At 32.3% G+C, this 18,202-nt stretch overlaps 1 protein-coding gene across 1 annotated transcript in view; it reads right to left on the minus strand.

Annotated features, from left to right (window-relative positions):
* LOC143081025 (RING finger and SPRY domain-containing protein 1-like) overlaps nucleotides 1-18,202 on the minus strand; it is a 66,646-nt gene that overhangs the window by 47,048 nt on the left and 1,396 nt on the right. The window contains exons 2-7 of the mRNA XM_076257259.1: nucleotides 16,140-16,422; nucleotides 14,728-14,893; nucleotides 13,506-13,635; nucleotides 12,792-12,850; nucleotides 11,594-11,660; nucleotides 10,924-11,060 (exon numbers count right to left, since the gene is read on the minus strand). Coding sequence (XP_076113374.1) covers nucleotides 10,924-11,060; nucleotides 11,594-11,660; nucleotides 12,792-12,850; nucleotides 13,506-13,635; nucleotides 14,728-14,893; nucleotides 16,140-16,333 — 753 coding nt within the window. The 5' untranslated portion in view covers nucleotides 16,334-16,422. The remainder of the gene's footprint in view (nucleotides 1-10,923; nucleotides 11,061-11,593; nucleotides 11,661-12,791; nucleotides 12,851-13,505; nucleotides 13,636-14,727; nucleotides 14,894-16,139; nucleotides 16,423-18,202) is intronic.

Consider the following 18,202-nt stretch of genomic DNA (forward strand, 5'->3'; position numbering starts at 1 on the left):
CATGATGCACAGAATCTGATCTAATAAAACTTACATAGATTGTCTTGACACCATGATGCACAGAATCTGATCAAATAAAACTTACATAGATTGTCTTGACAGCATGATGCACATAAAACTTACATAGATTGTCTTGACACCATGATGCACATAAAACTTACATAGATTGTCTTGACACCATGATGCACAGAATCTGATCTAATAAAACTTACATAGATTGTCTTGACACCATGATGCACAGAATCTGATCAAATAAAACTTACATAGATTGTCTTGACACCATGATGCACAGAATCTGATCTAATAAAACTTACATAGATTGTCTTGACACCATGATGCACAGAATCTGACTTCTATTAAAACTTACATAGATTGTCTTGACACCATGATGCACAGAATCTGACTTCTAATAAAACTTACGTAGATTGTCTTGACACCATGATGCACAGAATCTGATCTAATAAAACTTACATAGATTGTCTTGACACCATGATGCACAGAATCTGATCAAATAAAACTTACATAGATTGTCTTGACACCATGATGCACAGAATCTGATCTAATAAAACTTACATAGATTGTCTTGACACCATGATGCACATAAAACTTACATAGATTGTCTTGACACCATGATGCACAGAATCTGATCTAATAAAACTTACATAGATTGTCTTGACACCATGATGCACAGAATCTGATCTAATAAAACTTACATAGATTGTCTTGACACCATGATGCACAGAATCTGATCTAATAAAACTTACATAGATTGTCTTGACACCATGATGCACATAAAACTTACATAGATTGTCTTGACACCATGATGCACAGAATCTGATCTAATAAAACTTACATAGATTGTCTTGACACCATGATGCACAGAATCTGATCTAATAAAACTTACATAGATTGTCTTGACACCATGATGCACATAAAACTTACATAGATTGTCTTGACACCATGATGCACAGAATCTGATCAAATAAAACTTACATAGATTGTCTTGACACCATGATGCACAGAATCTGATCTAATAAAACTTACATAGATTGTCTTGACACCATGATGCACAGAATCTGATCTAATAAAACTTACATAGATTGTCTTGACACCATGATGCACATAAAACTTACATAGATTGTCTTGACACCATGATGCACAGAATCTGATCTAATAAAACTTACATAGATTGTCTTGACACCATGATGCACAGAATCTGATCTAATAAAACTTACATAGATTGTCTTGACACCATGATGCACATAAAACTTACATAGATTGTCTTGACACCATGATGCACAGAATCTGATCAAATAAAACTTACATAGATTGTCTTGACACCATGATGCACAGAATCTGATCTAATAAAACTTACATAGATTGTCTTGACACCATGATGCACAGAATCTGATCTAATAAAACTTACATAGATTGTCTTGACACCATGATGCACAGAATCTGATCTAATAAAACTTACATAGATTGTCTTGACACCATGATGCACATAAAACTTACATAGATTGTCTTGACACCATGATGCACAGAATCTGATCTAATAAAACTTACATAGATTGTCTTGACACCATGATGCACAGAATCTGATCAAATAAAACTTACATAGATTGTCTTGACACCATGATGCACAGAATCTGATCTAATAAAACTTACATAGATTGTCTTGACACCATGATGCACAGAATCTGACTTCTATTAAAACTTACATAGATTGTCTTGACACCATGATGCACAGAATCTGACTTCTAATAAAACTTACGTAGATTGTCTTGACACCATGATGCACAGAATCTGATCTAATAAAACTTACATAGATTGTCTTGACACCATGATGCACAGAATCTGATCAAATAAAACTTACATAGATTGTCTTGACAGCATGATGCACATAAAACTTACATAGATTGTCTTGACACCATGATGCACATAAAACTTACATAGATTGTCTTGACACCATGATGCACAGAATCTGATCAAATAAAACTTACATAGATTGTCTTGACACCATGATGCACAGAATCTGATCAAATAAAACTTACATAGATTGTCTTGACACCATGATGCACAGAATCTGATCAAATAAAACTTACATAGATTGTCTTGACACCATGATGCACAGAATCTGACTTCTATTAAAACTTACATAGATTGTCTTGACACCATGATGCACAGAATCTGATCAAATAAAACTTACATAGATTGTCTTGACACCATGATGCACAGAATCTGATCAAATAAAACTTACATAGATTGTCTTGACACCATGATGCACAGAATCTGATCAAATAAAACTTACATAGATTGTCTTGACACCATGATGCACAGAATCTGATCAAATAAAACTTACATAGATTGTCTTGACACCATGATGCACAGAATCTGATCTAATAAAACTTACATAGATTGTCTTGACACCATGATGCACAGAATCTGATCAAATAAAACTTACATAGATTGTCTTGACACCATGATGCACATAAAACTTACATAGATTGTCTTGACACCATGATGCACAGAATCTGATCTAATAAAACTTACATAGATTGTCTTGACACCATGATGCACAGAATCTGATCTAATAAAACTTACATAGATTGTCTTGACACCATGATGCACATAAAACTTACATAGATTGTCTTGACACCATGATGCACAGAATCTGATCTAATAAAACTTACATAGATTGTCTTGACACCATGATGCACAGAATCTGATCAAATAAAACTTACATAGATTGTCTTGACACCATGATGCACAGAATCTGATCAAATAAAACTTACATAGATTGTCTTGACACCATGATGCACAGAATCTGATCTAATAAAACTTACATAGATTGTCTTGACACCATGATGCACAGAATCTGATCTAATAAAACTTACATAGATTGTCTTGACACCATGATGCACAGAATCTGATCTAATAAAACTTACATAGATTGTCTTGACACCATGATGCACATAAAACTTACATAGATTGTCTTGACACCATGATGCACAGAATCTGATCTAATAAAACTTACATAGATTGTCTTGACACCATGATGCACAGAATCTGATCAAATAAAACTTACATAGATTGTCTTGACACCATGATGCACAGAATCTGATCTAATAAAACTTACATAGATTGTCTTGACACCATGATGCACAGAATCTGACTTCTATTAAAACTTACATAGATTGTCTTGACACCATGATGCACAGAATCTGACTTCTAATAAAACTTACGTAGATTGTCTTGACACCATGATGCACAGAATCTGATCTAATAAAACTTACATAGATTGTCTTGACACCATGATGCACAGAATCTGATCAAATAAAACTTACATAGATTGTCTTGACAGCATGATGCACATAAAACTTACATAGATTGTCTTGACACCATGATGCACATAAAACTTACATAGATTGTCTTGACACCATGATGCACAGAATCTGATCTAATAAAACTTACATAGATTGTCTTGACACCATGATGCACAGAATCTGATCAAATAAAACTTACATAGATTGTCTTGACACCATGATGCACAGAATCTGATCTAATAAAACTTACATAGATTGTCTTGACACCATGATGCACAGAATCTGACTTCTATTAAAACTTACATAGATTGTCTTGACACCATGATGCACAGAATCTGACTTCTAATAAAACTTACGTAGATTGTCTTGACACCATGATGCACAGAATCTGATCTAATAAAACTTACATAGATTGTCTTGACACCATGATGCACAGAATCTGATCAAATAAAACTTACATAGATTGTCTTGACACCATGATGCACAGAATCTGATCTAATAAAACTTACATAGATTGTCTTGACACCATGATGCACATAAAACTTACATAGATTGTCTTGACACCATGATGCACAGAATCTGATCTAATAAAACTTACATAGATTGTCTTGACACCATGATGCACAGAATCTGATCTAATAAAACTTACATAGATTGTCTTGACACCATGATGCACAGAATCTGATCTAATAAAACTTACATAGATTGTCTTGACACCATGATGCACATAAAACTTACATAGATTGTCTTGACACCATGATGCACAGAATCTGATCTAATAAAACTTACATAGATTGTCTTGACACCATGATGCACAGAATCTGATCTAATAAAACTTACATAGATTGTCTTGACACCATGATGCACATAAAACTTACATAGATTGTCTTGACACCATGATGCACAGAATCTGATCAAATAAAACTTACATAGATTGTCTTGACACCATGATGCACAGAATCTGATCTAATAAAACTTACATAGATTGTCTTGACACCATGATGCACAGAATCTGATCTAATAAAACTTACATAGATTGTCTTGACACCATGATGCACATAAAACTTACATAGATTGTCTTGACACCATGATGCACAGAATCTGATCTAATAAAACTTACATAGATTGTCTTGACACCATGATGCACAGAATCTGATCTAATAAAACTTACATAGATTGTCTTGACACCATGATGCACATAAAACTTACATAGATTGTCTTGACACCATGATGCACAGAATCTGATCAAATAAAACTTACATAGATTGTCTTGACACCATGATGCACAGAATCTGATCTAATAAAACTTACATAGATTGTCTTGACACCATGATGCACAGAATCTGATCTAATAAAACTTACATAGATTGTCTTGACACCATGATGCACAGAATCTGATCTAATAAAACTTACATAGATTGTCTTGACACCATGATGCACATAAAACTTACATAGATTGTCTTGACACCATGATGCACAGAATCTGATCTAATAAAACTTACATAGATTGTCTTGACACCATGATGCACAGAATCTGATCAAATAAAACTTACATAGATTGTCTTGACACCATGATGCACAGAATCTGATCTAATAAAACTTACATAGATTGTCTTGACACCATGATGCACAGAATCTGACTTCTATTAAAACTTACATAGATTGTCTTGACACCATGATGCACAGAATCTGACTTCTAATAAAACTTACGTAGATTGTCTTGACACCATGATGCACAGAATCTGATCTAATAAAACTTACATAGATTGTCTTGACACCATGATGCACAGAATCTGATCAAATAAAACTTACATAGATTGTCTTGACAGCATGATGCACATAAAACTTACATAGATTGTCTTGACACCATGATGCACATAAAACTTACATAGATTGTCTTGACACCATGATGCACAGAATCTGATCAAATAAAACTTACATAGATTGTCTTGACACCATGATGCACAGAATCTGATCAAATAAAACTTACATAGATTGTCTTGACACCATGATGCACAGAATCTGATCAAATAAAACTTACATAGATTGTCTTGACACCATGATGCACAGAATCTGATCAAATAAAACTTACATAGATTGTCTTGACACCATGATGCACAGAATCTGATCAAATAAAACTTACATAGATTGTCTTGACACCATGATGCACAGAATCTGATCTTATAAAACTTACATAGATTGTCTTGACACCATGATGCACAGAATCTGATCAAATAAAACTTACATAGATTGTCTTGACACCATGATGCACAGAATCTGATCAAATAAAACTTACATAGATTGTCTTGACACCATGATGCACAGAATCTGACTTCTATTAAAACTTACATAGATTGTCTTGACACCATGATGCACAGAATCTGATCAAATAAAACTTACATAGATTGTCTTGACACCATGATGCACAGAATCTGACTTCTATTAAAACTTACATAGATTGTCTTGACACCATGATGCACAGAATCTGATCAAATAAAACTTACATAGATTGTCTTGACACCATGATGCACAGAATCTGATCAAATAAAACTTACATAGATTGTCTTGACACCATGATGCACAGAATCTGATCAAATAAAACTTACATAGATTGTCTTGACACCATGATGCACAGAATCTGATCAAATAAAACTTACATAGATTGTCTTGACACCATGATGCACAGAATCTGATCTAATAAAACTTACATAGATTGTCTTGACACCATGATGCACAGAATCTGATCAAATAAAACTTACATAGATTGTCTTGACACCATGATGCACATAAAACTTACATAGATTGTCTTGACACCATGATGCACAGAATCTGATCTAATAAAACTTACATAGATTGTCTTGACACCATGATGCACAGAATCTGATCTAATAAAACTTACATAGATTGTCTTGACACCATGATGCACATAAAACTTACATAGATTGTCTTGACACCATGATGCACAGAATCTGATCTAATAAAACTTACATAGATTGTCTTGACACCATGATGCACAGAATCTGATCAAATAAAACTTACATAGATTGTCTTGACACCATGATGCACAGAATCTGATCAAATAAAACTTACATAGATTGTCTTGACACCATGATGCACAGAATCTGATCTAATAAAACTTACATAGATTGTCTTGACACCATGATGCACAGAATCTGATCTAATAAAACTTACATAGATTGTCTTGACACCATGATGCACAGAATCTGATCTAATAAAACTTACATAGATTGTCTTGACACCATGATGCACATAAAACTTACATAGATTGTCTTGACACCATGATGCACAGAATCTGATCTAATAAAACTTACATAGATTGTCTTGACACCATGATGCACAGAATCTGATCAAATAAAACTTACATAGATTGTCTTGACACCATGATGCACAGAATCTGATCTAATAAAACTTACATAGATTGTCTTGACACCATGATGCACAGAATCTGACTTCTATTAAAACTTACATAGATTGTCTTGACACCATGATGCACAGAATCTGACTTCTAATAAAACTTACGTAGATTGTCTTGACACCATGATGCACAGAATCTGACTTCTATTAAAACTTACATAGATTGTCTTGACACCATGATGCACAGAATCAGACTTCTATTAAAACTTACATAGATTGTCTTGACACCATGATGCACAGAATCTGATCAAATAAAACTTACATAGATTGTCTTGACACCATGATGCACAGAATCTGATCAAATAAAACTTACATAGATTGTCTTGACACCATGATGCACAGAATCTGATCTAATAAAACTTACATAGATTGTCTTGACACCATGATGCACATAAAACTTACATAGATTGTCTTGACACCATGATGCACAGAATCTGATCTAATAAAACTTACATAGATTGTCTTGACACCATGATGCACAGAATCTGATCTAATAAAACTTACATAGATTGTCTTGACACCATGATGCACAGAATCTGATCTAATAAAACTTACATAGATTGTCTTGACACCATGATGCACATAAAACTTACATAGATTGTCTTGACACCATGATGCACAGAATCTGATCTAATAAAACTTACATAGATTGTCTTGACACCATGATGCACAGAATCTGATCTAATAAAACTTACATAGATTGTCTTGACACCATGATGCACATAAAACTTACATAGATTGTCTTGACACCATGATGCACAGAATCTGATCAAATAAAACTTACATAGATTGTCTTGACACCATGATGCACAGAATCTGATCTAATAAAACTTACATAGATTGTCTTGACACCATGATGCACAGAATCTGATCTAATAAAACTTACATAGATTGTCTTGACACCATGATGCACATAAAACTTACATAGATTGTCTTGACACCATGATGCACAGAATCTGATCTAATAAAACTTACATAGATTGTCTTGACACCATGATGCACAGAATCTGATCTAATAAAACTTACATAGATTGTCTTGACACCATGATGCACATAAAACTTACATAGATTGTCTTGACACCATGATGCACAGAATCTGATCAAATAAAACTTACATAGATTGTCTTGACACCATGATGCACAGAATCTGATCTAATAAAACTTACATAGATTGTCTTGACACCATGATGCACAGAATCTGATCTAATAAAACTTACATAGATTGTCTTGACACCATGATGCACAGAATCTGATCTAATAAAACTTACATAGATTGTCTTGACACCATGATGCACATAAAACTTACATAGATTGTCTTGACACCATGATGCACAGAATCTGATCTAATAAAACTTACATAGATTGTCTTGACACCATGATGCACAGAATCTGATCAAATAAAACTTACATAGATTGTCTTGACACCATGATGCACAGAATCTGATCTAATAAAACTTACATAGATTGTCTTGACACCATGATGCACAGAATCTGACTTCTATTAAAACTTACATAGATTGTCTTGACACCATGATGCACAGAATCTGACTTCTAATAAAACTTACGTAGATTGTCTTGACACCATGATGCACAGAATCTGATCTAATAAAACTTACATAGATTGTCTTGACACCATGATGCACAGAATCTGATCAAATAAAACTTACATAGATTGTCTTGACAGCATGATGCACATAAAACTTACATAGATTGTCTTGACACCATGATGCACATAAAACTTACATAGATTGTCTTGACACCATGATGCACAGAATCTGATCAAATAAAACTTACATAGATTGTCTTGACACCATGATGCACAGAATCTGATCAAATAAAACTTACATAGATTGTCTTGACACCATGATGCACAGAATCTGATCAAATAAAACTTACATAGATTGTCTTGACACCATGATGCACAGAATCTGATCAAATAAAACTTACATAGATTGTCTTGACACCATGATGCACAGAATCTGATCAAATAAAACTTACATAGATTGTCTTGACACCATTATGCACAGAATCTGATCAAATAAAACTTACATAGATTGTCTTGACACCATGATGCACAGAATCTGACTTCTAATAGAACTTACATAGATTGTCTTGACACCATGATGCACAGAATCTGATCAAATAAAACTTACATAGATTGTCTTGACACCATGATGCACAGAATCTGACTTCTATTAAAACTTACATAGATTGTCTTGACACCATGATGCACAGAATCAGACTTCTATTAAAACTTACATAGATTGTCTTGACACCATGATGCACAGAATCTGATCAAATAAAACTTACATAGATTGTCTTGACACCATGATGCACAGAATCTGGTCAAATAAAACTTACATAGATTGTCTTGACACCATGATGCACAGAATCGGACTTCTATTAAAACTTACATAGATTGTCTTGACACCATGATGCACAGAATCTGATCAAATAAAACTTACATAGATTGTCTTGACACCATGATGCACAGAATCTGATCAAATAAAACTTACATAGATTGTCTTGACACCATGATGCACAGAATCTGACTTCTATTAAAACTTACATAGATTGTCTTGACACCATGATGCACAGAATCTGATCAAATAAAACTTACATAGATTGTCTTGACACCATGATGCACATAATCTGATCAAATAAAACTTACATAGATTGTCTTGACACCATGATGCACAGAATCTGATCTTATAAAACTTACATAGATTGTCTTGACACATGATGCACAGAATCTGATCAAATAAAACTTACATAGATTGTCTTGACACCATGATGCACAGAATCTGATCAAATAAAACTTACATAGATTGTCTTGACACCATGATGCACAGAATCTGATCAAATAAAACTTACATAGATTGTCTTGACACCATGATGCACAGAATCTGATCAAATAAAACTTACATAGATTGTCTTGACACCATGATGCACAGAATCTGATCAAATAAAACTTACATAGATTGTCTTGACACCATTATGCACAGAATCTGATCAAATAAAACTTACATAGATTGTCTTGACACCATGATGCACAGAATCGGACTTCTAATAGAACTTACATAGATTGTCTTGACACCATGATGCACAGAATCTGATCAAATAAAACTTACATAGATTGTCTTGACACCATGATGCACAGAATCTGACTTCTATTAAAACTTACATAGATTGTCTTGACACCATGATGCACAGAATCAGACTTCTATTAAAACTTACATAGATTGTCTTGACACCATGATGCACAGAATCTGATCAAATAAAACTTACATAGATTGTCTTGACACCATGATGCACAGAATCTGGTCAAATAAAACTTACATAGATTGTCTTGACACCATGATGCACAGAATCGGACTTCTATTAAAACTTACATAGATTGTCTTGACACCATGATGCACAGAATCTGATCAAATAAAACTTACATAGATTGTCTTTACACCATGATGCACAGAATCTGATCAAATAAAACTTACATAGATTGTCTTGACACCATGATGCACAGAATCTGACTTCTATTAAAACTTACATAGATTGTCTTGACACCATGATGCACAGAATCTGATCAAATAAAACTTACATAGATTGTCTTGACACCATGATGCACATAATCTGATCAAATAAAACTTACATAGATTGTCTTGACACCATGATGCACAGAATCTGATCTTATAAAACTTACATAGATTGTCTTGACACATGATGCACAGAATCTGATCAAATAAAACTTACATAGATTGTCTTGACACCATGATGCACAGAATCTGATCAAATAAAACTTACATAGATTGTCTTGACACCATGATGCACAGAATCTGATCAAATAAAACTTACATAGATTGTCTTGACACCATGATGCACAGAATCTGATCTAATAAAACTTACATAGATTGTCTTGACACCATGATGCACAGAATCTGATCTAATAAAACTTACATAGATTGTCTTGACACCATGATGCACAGAATCTGATCAAATAAAACTTACATAGATTGTCTTGACACCATGATGCACAGAATCTGATCAAATAAAACTTACATAGATTGTCTTGACACCATGATGCACAGAATCTGATCAAATAAAACTTACATAGATTGTCTTGACACCATGATGCACAGAATCTGATCAAATAAAACTTACATAGATTGTCTTGACACCATGATGCACAGAATCTGACCTCTATTTTTGGGTAGGTAATCGGCTTGGTGTCCAGTTCCAGCACCTCAAATGGATTTCTAGGTAAACTTTTAATTATATTTTCAATTGTTCTTTTGTTTTCACCTACAATTTAAAGCATTATTTACTTATCAACACAAGATGTTGAACTTTTCAAGATAAATGTAATAAGTAAGTAATGTACCGCAAACAAACTTATTTTAGCTTGCAGTATTTGCCCTTCTCAGTAAAATGAGTAGAGATCTTCTAACATTTTCATGTTTTAATAGAATAATTGACCTGAGCCAGACATATTCACATAAATTACATTTTTGTGAGTGTTGTAAACAAAGTGATAAAAGAATTAACTCAGTTCTGAAGGATTAGGCATTTCATCCATTTGATAATGATAAATCCATTTTTATTCTTTAAAATCTATGTTATGTTTTCTAGAGCATATAAATAGTGTATTAGTTCTCTCTTCAAGTGCTGGTAAGTTTTCTTTTACAGAATATGGACATTTCAGTTACCTTATTTCATACTTCTGACTATGAAAGTTCTTGTCTCTAAATTATCGAAATAGATGTTACATTTACATTATAAATATTTGCTAGTGACTATATTTATGTTTGAAATGTCATTATACAATTCTAACTTACTTGTTTGTGCAAACTTTTCCAATGCTATCAAGGCATGAAGATTTATCACAGGATGAAAGGATAAGGACTACAAATATATCATCAAATAAGCTATCATTAAAATTCTAAATGAGCATACTGAAAAGTTATGTCATTTATACATTTATCTATATACAACACAGTTATTTCCTAAAAGGACAGTTTGTTTATTTATTTCATTTCTTTTTTGTTATTTTCACATTCTATAATATTTCAAGGCTATCAGATTTATTTTAAGGCTTTTATGAGTACGTGATAAACTCAATAAATGATATAGTATTCATTGTCATTTGGCAAATAAACATATATAGAATTATTCCAAAAAATCAGTAAAAATATCTGAAACTTATATGTAAATTAGGAATGTGTCCATGGGACATAGATAATGCCCTCGCTTGCAAAATCATTATAAAGAAACGTAACTCAGGAATAGCACAAGTGCAATTTCCCAAATTTGTACTTGATCTGAGTTTTGAAGTAAAAAGCATTGTGTATAAGTTTCATAACATTTGGTAGGGGCAAACTCAAGTAAGAGAACATTTAGCAACTTTTTCCATTTTGAAGGGGCACAACTCTAGAACAGTACAAGTGACACCACCAAAATTCAAGTTTGAACTGTGTTTTGTGGTATAAGCATTGTGTATAATTTTCTTAACATTTGAATGAGGCAAACTAAAATTTAAGAACAGAAATGAAAAAAAAATTTACTTGTGTAAAGGGGCATAACTATAGAAAGAAAAAAGTGACACCAATAAATTTCAAAATTGATCTGTGTTTTGTAGTAATAAGCAGTGTGTATAAGTTTCATAACTTTTGGTTGAGGCAAACTAAAGTTAGAGAACGGAAACCAATATTCTGACGTACGGAAAGACAGACAGATGGACTGGGGCATATAAAATGGGAAGCCTGTATAAAGGGAGATAATTCTTTTTATTGTCATTTAATTATAATTGTTGTAATGAGTTTACCTTATAAAAATATTTTTATTTTTTCATTTTGTATAAAAGAACTTTAACAAAATATAAAGTGGATTCACAAACAAAAATACTCAGGGAAAAATGTGTAACAAAAATTCATTTAGTTCCTGTTCTCTGTGACATTGTAGGATTTTGTTGTTGTGTTTTTTCGTGAAGATGTATTTGTTTAAATACAATACTACAAGTATGAATAATGTATTTACCAGTCTAGATATCAAATAGTTTAAAACTTCTGTAGTTAGAATTGCTACACTGGTAGGTCCTGAAAATAAAAGAAAAAGATAATATCAACAAATTCTATAAAATGCAGTTGATAAAAAATAATACTCATAATTTAATAACTCAACACAACATTACAATCAATGGTTCAGTTAATTGCTAATAAATGATTTCTTCATAGTGGAGGGTTGCATGCCCACGAACATGTTTAACCCTGCCACCTTCTGTATGTGCCTGTCCTCAGTCAGGAGCTGTAATTCAGTGGTTGTCTTTTGATCCTGTGTTACAAATTTGTTACACATTTGTATTTTGTTAAACATTTTGTACATAGACTAGGCTGTTAGTTTTTCTTGTATGAATAGTTTTACATTTGTCATTTCGCAGCCTTTTAAAGCTGACTGTGTGGTATGGGCTTTGCTCATTGATGAAAGCCTATGCTGACCTATAGTTTTTAATTTCTGTGTCAATTATCATTAGTCTCTTTACTTGTGAAGAGTTGTCTCATTGGCAAGTATACCATATCTTTTTTTTCATATATGAAAGCGAAGAGGAGTTTTAGCAGTTCAAATGTTAAAATTTGTAGGGTCTCAGCTTGTTTTAAATTTAAAATAATTTTAAATTTTTGACATGAAGGATAAAACTGCAACTTTCCAGTAATTGTATATACTGTAAGATACTAGTTCAATAATTTTCCATACCTGCCAACTTTGCAGCAAGACATCCCAGTACTATACAAGTATTTCTCTGTTGACATTCACTATGAAATCTCATGAAGTCTCCACCACTTGGGTCATGTTTTAATCTAGTGTATAACTTCATTATACCATCCTGGAATTAACCAATCATAGTCATTTAAATCATAGAATTTAAAATTGAAGACTATAAAAATGTGTCCATGGGATGCAGATGATACCAGTACCTCCATATACATTGTAACATTTTAAAGGGACATAACTCAAGAACGATAAAAGCCATGCTACCCAAATTCATACTAGATCTAAGTTTTGTGATGATAAGTATTGTGTTTAAATTTCATTACATTGGTTGAGGCAACCTCAAGTAAGAAAACAGAAATGAAAAATTCAGCAATTTTTCTAATTTGTAATGGGACAAAAGTGATTTCATCAAAATTCAAACCTGGTCTGTGTTTTGAGGAAATAAGCACTGTGTATAAGAAACAAAGCATTTGGTTGAGGTAAACTTAAGTAAGAGAACGGAAACTAACAATTAAACATTTTTTCAAGTTGTAAAGGGGCATAACTCTAGAAAGTTAAAAGTGATGCCACCTATATTCAAACTTGATCTGGGTTTTGTAGTAGTAAGAATTGTTTATTAGATTCATAACATTTGGTTGATGCAAACTTAAGTTAGATACAGGAAACTTAATTTTTTTTCTTAGGTATTTTTATGCCCCACCTACGATATTCTGGTCTGTACGTCTGTTCGTTCGTCTGTCTATTCATTCATCCATGTGTCGATATGTCTGTTCGTCCAGCTTCAGGTTAAAGTTTTTGGTCAAGGTAGTTTTTGAAGAAGTATAAGTCCAATCAACTTGAAACTTAGTACACATGTTCCTTATGATATGATCTTTCTAATTTTAATGCCAAATAAGAGTATTGACCCCAATTTCACAGACCACTGAACATAGAAAATGATAGTGCGAGTGGGTCATCCGTGTACTGGGGACACATTCTTATTTTTCTCAATTTTCAAGCTATTCTCAATTCTGTCTACAACTTTCGCAAGTAGAATAACAACGCAAATATGAATAGTCACAAATATGTAAAAATTGGAACTTTAATTATTAAACTACACGAAGAATATTTCAAATTTGAGGAACCAAATAGCTGTGTAGTGGACTAGAACTAATGATAAGAAAATTTAACATAATTGGCCAAAAAATATCATTTTATTACAAACCTTTGTGGGTAAGGGACATTCGTCTAATAGCAGATCTATAACAGCAGGACCAAGTGGTTCATCCATAGGTATGTGAACAATAAGTCCTATAACAACATCTAGCCAGCCAGATTCTGTCTCACCAATCTGTTGTAAGATCAGCATGGCTTGTATAGGTTCTCCTTCCCTAATGATAACGTATAAATAAAGTGGAAATTTATTATTGCAAGCTTACCTATCTTACATTTTTTATAACTTTACTGTAAAAAATAATAAACAACATGGAACAGTAAATATTGACACCAAAGATGGACTGAAAAAATTACTATTTTCTAGTGTTGTCAACGGTTAACCAGTTAACCGGTTAACCGTTCGAACGATCGAATACCAAATACCAAAAAATGCTAAATGGTTAACCGGACTTTTTTCAATTTTAATAGATTTGATATAAATTTATATTGAAATTATTAAATAGATGTGTTTTCTTTAAAAATTGTCGTCATGGTATTTAATTTGACTGATCAATTGTTCAGTATATTGATTCCTATTGTAATTCCATAAAAAATTAATAAGAACTTGTCTCTCAGCTCGGGGCGAGATCTTAAGGTAACATAATTAGTTACATGTTTTAAACAGTAATTTCTAATCAGTAACACGATTAAATTTTACAATTTACTTCATTATTTCATTTTTGATCTTATATTGTGTAGACCTACATCTGAACGTGCAATCTCCGTCGTGTAAGTCTTTGTCATACTTTAAACTAAATGCTAACTCAAAAACTGTAAAAAGCAAACCAACGTGAATTTAATCAATGATGGTACGAATAACAGGATTTATCAATTTAAATTGAAACACCTCACACTATTTTCGGAGACAACAAGACAAAATGGAAGAATGACATATTCAATTCTACAAGATCAAGACGTTTTTTTTTTTAATTTTTCAATCTGAAGTTAGTACAAACACCATAGTTGATACCATGTATTTGATAATGAACTTGGACAGGAATCTTCACAGACCAGCCTTATAATACCAAAGGACAAACTTCATTTCATTGTATTATAAAAACATAAATGTATGACTTGGATGGAAGATAGTCACATTGACACACATACCTCATCTTCTTATATCTTTGTGTAGGGTACTATTGATAAGGCCTTCGAACATCAACTTAAACTACCAGTTAACCGGTCGAACGATTATACAAGTAACCGGTTAGGCAAAAGTGTACGATTTGACAACACTACTATTTTCTAGAAGACAATTATGAGTTCGACAAAAATAGACAAAAATTCAAATTAAAAATTAAAAATTAGAAGATGCGGTATGATTGCCAATGAGATAATTATTCATTTAAAAACTAATGCCTGAATGGACATATTTGTTTCCTCAAAAATCTTCGTCTAGGCTGTGATCTCTAATTTACTTACGGATCCACTAATGTCCTTATCAAATGTAAAGTTTCTAGAACTGCATGCTGTACTCTACTGTTGGCAGCTTCATTTACTGGAGAAGTGGAACTGGGAGAATTACGCTGATGTAAAGAATGTCCACGATTATATGGCACCCTATTTGCACTCCCATGTCTGTCTTCTATCTTATCTTTACATACACAAGATCCCATTGTATCATGAGGTAATGTGATACATTAGTGAGGTAACCATTTTAAACATTCTCTTTTTTGAATTATTCAAATTATTCACATGTATAAACCTAAAATATAAGAGGTATAATTATCATACCAGCACATTCTAAGACTTGCATTGAAAGTTTTTTTGTTCTCTTTAATTTTTCATTTTTTTAAACAGTGATGTCTTACTTCTCACTATGCCTGAATTTTAAGTCACATTTCAAATTTCAATTAAAATAATTTTGGAATAACTGGTTTGTTTATGTGTTACATATTTGTTTTTCGTTCATTTTTTTTATATAAATAAGGCCGTTAGTGGTTTTCTTGTTTGAATTGTTTTACATTGTCCTATCGGGGCATTTATAGCTGACTATGCGGTATGGGCTTTGCTCATTGTTGAAGGCCATACGGTGACCTGTAGTTGTAAATGTATGTGTCATTTTGGTCTCTTGTGGACAGTTGTCTCATTGGCAATCATACCACATCTTCTTTTTCATAAATAATTTCTTAAATTATGAAAAACCTTTATAAATTTCGGTTTTGAAGTCTGGTTAAATCTGTTAAATTCTTTTTAAAAAATCAGAATAATATATCCTACTTTTTACATTAATTTTGCTTATAGAGCATGCAAATTTGATTATGATTCATTTAAACTAATTGATAGTTTGAATAAACTTATTGTTAAGGTGGCTAGGGCGTCTTGAATAAAATCCATAATTTTTTTTAATAATTGTCAAAATGAAGTTTTATCATGCTTTCTCAATAATATAATAAAAGTATGGGTAAAAAGACTTTTTTCATGGTACAGGTTGTGCAAAATCATAAGATTTTGTATAGATTATGCATGGAAATTCAATTTTGAGTGATAAAAAAAACCCTACCTGATAAAATAGATGATTTACAACACTTTCTATTGTAAAAATTCTTTATCTGAGTTATCTCCACTTAATTGACAAAGTTGAAAAAAATGAATTAAACACAAATATGGTTATACATTAGAAATTACAGCCGTATACATGATTACACACATGATTTTCTTTAATTATGTCAAAAATCATACACATGAAATACATACTACTCTCAAAATTTGGATATTTCATTTAAGATTTAGAGCAACTACTTCAAAATCAAAGATGGAGGAAGACACTAGAGCCAACTTAAAGAATATCATTTCAACACCACTGCAAAATTGTTGAACATGATTTAAATTTGTATTAACATTGATTGTGTAATTGAAACATAAAAATATAACTGGATCTGTATTGCTAAAAAAAATCATAACTGGTGAAAAAAAATGGAAGACGCCTCTTATAAGGTCATACATTTTCTCAGACTGATTATTAAGTCTTTATAGTGTGAAAGATCATGAATTATCTAAAGCTGGTATTGGCTCTGATAAGCTTTCCGAAACTGCAAGTATTAAATCATTTTTTTTTGTATTTGACTTGATACAAGTCTTTTACTGTGCTTTGTGACATTCTGTTATTATTTTGTTTATGTATTAAATTGTTCTAAGGTAGGAGAGGGTTAAGTGCTCACCAAAACATATTTAACCCCACCACATTCTTAATGTGCTTGTCCCAGGTTTAAGTCCTGAAATTATTCAAATGATCTCAGGGGAGATTAGTATTATTCTAACTTATATTATTCACTATAAATAAATCATTCATTATTATTATTGTATATACGGGGTCTCATTATGGGGTTCTGATCCCAGATCCTGCTTACTATTTTGTCAGATTCCTGTATCTCGCTTACACTATGTATACATAAGCAATTCTCATTTTTTTTGTAATTTCCCGTGTCCCTCTAGACTTCATTTCGTGTTTTTGACGGCACAATAATTTGACTTTAACTTGTCAC

The sequence above is a fragment of the Mytilus galloprovincialis genome, chromosome 6 (genome assembly GCF_965363235.1).
Source record: "Mytilus galloprovincialis chromosome 6, xbMytGall1.hap1.1, whole genome shotgun sequence".
Taxonomy (NCBI): domain Eukaryota; kingdom Metazoa; phylum Mollusca; class Bivalvia; order Mytilida; family Mytilidae; genus Mytilus; species Mytilus galloprovincialis.